The sequence below is a fragment of the Sprattus sprattus genome, assembly GCF_963457725.1.
Source record: "Sprattus sprattus genome assembly, chromosome: 1".
In the NCBI taxonomy this organism is placed as follows: Eukaryota; Metazoa; Chordata; class Actinopteri; order Clupeiformes; family Clupeidae; genus Sprattus; species Sprattus sprattus.
The window spans coordinates 72,097,333-72,102,832 of NC_137920.1; the positions used below are offsets into that span (position 1 = coordinate 72,097,333).

General features: G+C 46.1%; 1 protein-coding gene across 1 annotated transcript; it reads left to right on the forward strand.

The window, feature by feature from the left end:
- Nucleotides 1-1,310: 1,310 nt before the first annotated feature.
- On the forward strand, nt 1,311-3,181 carry LOC308371555 (N-acetyllactosaminide beta-1,3-N-acetylglucosaminyltransferase 2; the record flags this gene model as incomplete). Its single annotated transcript, XM_080846510.1, has 2 exons — nt 1,311-1,910; nt 2,348-3,181. 2 exons carry the CDS (start codon nt 1,311-1,313, stop codon nt 3,179-3,181), a joined length of 1,434 nt encoding a protein of 477 aa, XP_080702636.1.
- Nucleotides 3,182-5,500: the final 2,319 nt, after the last annotated feature.

Below are 5,500 nucleotides of genomic sequence, written 5' to 3' on the forward strand. Positions count from 1 at the left end.
AGAGAACATTCTGGAAAGGACTCACACGTTTGTCATTACTACCTGGCTCTCCAAAAACAAAAAAGCAGAATATCATTGGACATGAAACACTAAGGCCATAAAACATCCACCCTGATTCCATACTCATGTGATTCTCCTCACACCTTCAGTTTGGTGTATTTATATGACAAGCGCAGGGCTTACTCTTCAGCCTCCATTTAGATGTTCTTTGTGTTAGCTGATGTAAATACCTGGGTGTTACGCCACGGACTCTCCGAAGCATAACAAGCCCCCAGGGGCGACTCCAAGGAGACGCCAAGCCCCACAGAAGCAGCCTGAGGAACGACCCCTGAGCGGCTAACCCTATGGCACAAACACCTCACAGCTGAGAGAAGCACACCTACTTACTTACTGGGAGCTTCAGAGTAGCCCTGTAGAAATCCTCTAGGGCAAGCAAAGGGTTCGTTTTAATGTGAAGCTGTTAATTTAAATAGAGTGGTAATGGTGGAGCTTTGGAAATGCATTGAGCATGGGTGTCAGTTTGGTTTGAAAAGTGCCGGGGACATAGATGGGGTTTTACATGATCCCACCTGGCTGACAATGAGATATTGCTTGTCTGCCTCTGATATTATGTTGAGCTTAGCCCGAATACAAATGCATCACATTTCAAAGGTTATTGGGATTGTGTAGGGCTAAATAGTTGGATGTATCTTTGCCAATTAGTGGCCATTGGAAACAAAACCCTTTCCCAAAACATGTAGACTCATGAGCGACCCTATACCAATTCCGGTGTCTGAGGGCACAGGTTCAAGTCCAGTCAGGACTATGCACATTTTATTTATAGAATCTCCTAGCGAGCAACTCATTAAAACCCCACATTAAAAAAAAAATTCATTCATAAAAATACAAAAATACAAATTCCTAACCTGTCAAAATGGCCATCTACCTAATCCAGAGCCCTTCACAGAGGAGACTCAAATTTCATGATGTTAGCCACAGACATCTAGGAGAATAGCATAGGCCTTTTTCTAAGTCACTGGCAATGTCAGACTTTTTCCACACAAGTGGTGCATAGACAAGGGTCTGTTGTCAATTGATAATAATAGCAGTCTTTTGTTTCCATGGTGATATGTGTTTACATTCTGGGTTCTCCTTTCCTATGGTGTGGGTGTTGGCTACAGAATAGCCCTTTTCAGGAGTCCTTGATCCATATGATGGTTCAATAAAAGAGTTTTAAACATCTCTGTCTCTCTCTCTCTCTGTTTCTCTCCATTCCCCATCCGCCTTCTCTTTCTGTCTGCTCAGCCACTGGTGGGAGTTGCGGCAGGCAGATGGCGCGGTGTTGCTGCAGCAGCCGGGTGTTCTGCCTGTGCCTGCTGCCCTGTATGATGATGGGCCACCTCCTCATCTACATCCTGGTCGCCATCTTCGTCACCATATCCAACAACAGTGGCAACGCACCCCCCGAGCTCCCACTTCACTTCGTGGCCTCCGGCATCTCCAAGAACTCGGGTTCCCTGGCGTCTCACCCCACCGAGCCCTTCTGGAACCTGCGCCTGCAGGACGGGGCGCTCTGGAACCGCCTTCAGCACCAGCTGGACCGGCAGCACAACCCCATCCTCAGAGGGGGCAACAGAACTCAGGGAAGAGGCTCGAACGGGGTGACAAGGCAGGATGAAGAGACAACATCCCCACACACGTCCCCTCCCATGCCATGTAGACTGCGACCCCAGTGGGCGTCCTTGCTGCCAGACTTCAACGGCATGCCCCAGCAGATGAGGGACTTTGTGCTGTCCATGGGGTGCACCAGCTACCCTCTGCTGGTTGACCAGCCAGACCTGTGTGGGCCCCGCAGGACCCCGGGGGCCCCCATGAGTGGAACTGAGGGGGGAACAGAGGCACCTATGCTGCTGATGGCCATCAAGTCCCAGGTGCTCTTTACTGTGTGGTAATAAGACTATTGGTCCCAGTTATTTTAACTGTGAATAGTTGTCTCCCGTATTCTATTGCTATTGATGATGTTGTCTGTTGTTGTTGTTGTTGTTGTTGTTGTTAACACCGTTGTCCTTCCTCTGTTACACTGTTCTCTTTCTCCTGTTGTTTGTTTGTTTGGTTGTTTGTTGCCATATTTGTCATTTATAATTTAATGTCTCTTTCCTTGGTGTTTAAACATTTCCCCTGTGATTGTAAAAGCCGTTATGTACATACAAATTATTATTTATAGTTAGCTACATATCGTATTGTCACGTAAAATGATAATTAATCAAAATGGTTGTTCTTATTATTTCATGAATTTCCCTCGGGATTAATAAAGTATCCATCTATCTATCTATCTATCTATCTATCTATGTATCTATCTATCTATTAGGTGGGCAACTTTGAGAGCCGTCAGGCGATTCGGGAGACGTGGGGCCAGAGCGGCTGGGTGCCGTCGGAGTCAGCTGGCAGAGGTGGAGGAAAAGGAGGCCTGGTGCGGACTGTGTTCCTGCTGGGCCGGCAGGACTCGTCGACGGGACCCCACCCCAACCTGGACGCGCTGCTGGAGCTGGAGAGCCATCACCACGGCGACATCCTGCAGTGGGACTTCCGCGACACGTTCTTCAACCTGACGCTGAAGGACGTGCTCTTCTGGGAGTGGTTCGGCCGGCGCTGCCCGGGCGCCTGCTTCATCTTCAAGGGCGACGACGACGTGTTCGTGCGCACTGGGTCCCTGCTGGAGTACCTGCACAGCCAGCCACCCTGCACACAGTCCACCACACAGAACAACAACCACAACAACAACAACAACCACAGTGTCAACAAGGCCGTCTGGGACTTCCTGGTTGGTGATGTCATCAGCCAAGCTTGGCCCAACCGGCAGCCCGACACCAAATACTTCATCCCGGAGAGCTTCTACACGGGTTCGTACCCGGCGTACGCGGGTGGCGGAGGGGTCGTGTACTCGGGTTGGCTCGCCCTGCGGTTGCGGGAGTTGTCCCGGGGGGTGCACCTGTTCCCCATCGACGACGTGTACCTGGGCATGTGCCTGCGGCGCCTCGGCCTGTCCCCCACGCACCACCCGGGCTTCCTGACCTTTGACCTCCCGGAGGGGGAGCGGGAAAAGCCCTGCGCGTACCGCAACGTGATCCTGGTGCACAAGCGCAGCCCCCGGCAGATGCTGACACTGTGGAAGCAGCTCAGGGACGCTGTGCCTTCCTGCTGACCAGAACTGGCCCTGCTCTGGCTCTGGAACAGATCTAACCCTAATCTGGAATGGATCTAACCCTAATCTGGAATAGATCTAACCCTAATCTGGAATGGATCCAAGACTCACCTGGAACAGATCTAACCCTAATCTGGAATAGATCTAACCCTAACCTGGAATAGATCTAACCCTAACCTGGAATAGATCTAACCCTTATCTGGATATAGATTTAACCCTAACCTTGATCTTCTATTCTTCTGTTCATATTGTGAAGTTTGGTTCATGAAGAGCTAGTTCATTGGTCAGAACAGAAGGGTGGAGGGACAAAACAGCCACTGGTTCTGGAAATGAGCCTGCCTCGGTCTGGAGTCGGTCTGGCCTTCATTGGGTACTGGGCATCGGGACTGTGGGATAATTTTGTTTATTACAACGCAAGTAATGTGCTTTTTTGAGCTACGTTTTCTTCTTCCATTGTGTACATTTGATATGCTCTTCTTTTTCTGTCCCTCAGTTCTTATGAATGTAACATATCTTTGGATTCTTTCTAAAGCCTAACTTGAGGAATATATTGTGAAGACTACTGAGACTTATTTTAGGCCGGCATGTGCCACAATGTGACAACACAGAGGTAGGAAAGGTTGTTGACGCGCCTTATTGACGCCATGGGAAGAAGCATGACATGCCAGTAGCAGGAAGAGTGAAGAATGCATATAGGGTACTGTCTAGTGAAGCCCCACTAGAGTCATCACTTTTCACTAGTCTTGATAGAAACTAGCCAAAACTAGTTTGGTCATATGTCTGTTATCCACATCTGTGGCACTGAAACAATGGGGCTGTATGTTTGACACATGTTGAGCTTGTAAAAAGAGCTTTGGATTTGTTGCTTGAACCTTGTGTTGCTTGTAACTTTCCCTGGTGCCATGAATAAAGCTGCAGTCTCAAACCTGTGTTGCCTGGAAGTTTTTAGCACATTTACCAACATTTACCTCTCCACAGGAGATCACTGTGGGTCCCTCCATTTTTACAAATTAAGTTTTGTCTTCCTATTTACTGTTTTTAATGTTAAATGTTGAACTTTAGAATGTCTTAGTACTAAACACATTCTAAACTATCTAACTAGTACTTAACCTGCACTTTTTTTATTTCTTATGTAATAGTATTTATTGTTACACTAGGTCTCTATTGTTCATAGCTTGATTGTTCTCTCCTTTGTATGTCGCTTTGGATAAAAACTTCTGCTAAATGACTAAATGTAAATGTAATCCAGGGCAAATCTACTCTTGAGACCAAAACAGCCTTTATCAGAATGGACACACAGGTTAATGGACATCTGTACATTTCATTGCGACTTCTGCTAAACAAGAGAAATATAGTTCTGCCTTTAGGTATTCTGGCATTTGCATAAAAACTCTAGTTATATTACATATGAGTTTGTTAAGTACATTCAAAAAACTTTGAATTAGTGATTCATTGATTTAATTTCTGACCAAACAAACTAAACTATAAGCAAAATAGTAAGGACAGCCGCGGTGAAGAAATGGCCTACATCAGTGTTCAAACAGGTTCTTCTTAGTAGACTATCAGGTACAGGAAGGTGTGTGCATTAATAGAAAACTCACCGTTCCACTGACTCTGATCATTCACATCCATCGTCAAGAAAGACAAGCTCCTGATTGTAACACTTAGACTGATGTATCACCCAACTTTCATTCTTCATCTATTTTATTATCATCTATCCATGGTTATTAAGCAGCCTGTTTGAGAAGCTTTCTATTCATTGAGTTCTATTCATTCAGTGTTTCTATTCACAGATGATATTTTCAGATGTCAAAAGTGGTGATTGCAATGCTGGGCACCCATCCCCAGCGTGACTGACGCCTATGGCATTGAGGCATAGTGGATGTCAGAGAGGTTAGGGACATACCCCTGATAATGGAGTCTGACTGTGTCTACTAGTGTTCATGACATATGCTCAAGAAAAACGTGGAGAAATGACTTGTGGTGTTCTCTTAGTATACATTATGTCTCTCCCCTTGTCTATCTCACTTTTGTTTGACTACCTACCTGTCTGCCTACCTCATTTCTATACATTAGGGCAAAGGTGCATATTGGTAAGGTATTAAGAGGCCGGTCTGGCAGGTAGGGTATTAAGAGGCTGGTCTGACAGGTAGGGTATTAAGGGGCTGCATCGATGACCATCCACATGATTTACAAAACAGTTGTATGCTGTGGAAAATGTCCTCTTCCTGATTTTTATTCATTATGTCTTATAATTATTTCTTTCCGCCTCTTCATCTCTTTTTCTTTGAGTCTCCATTTCTGTCTCTCTCTACATCT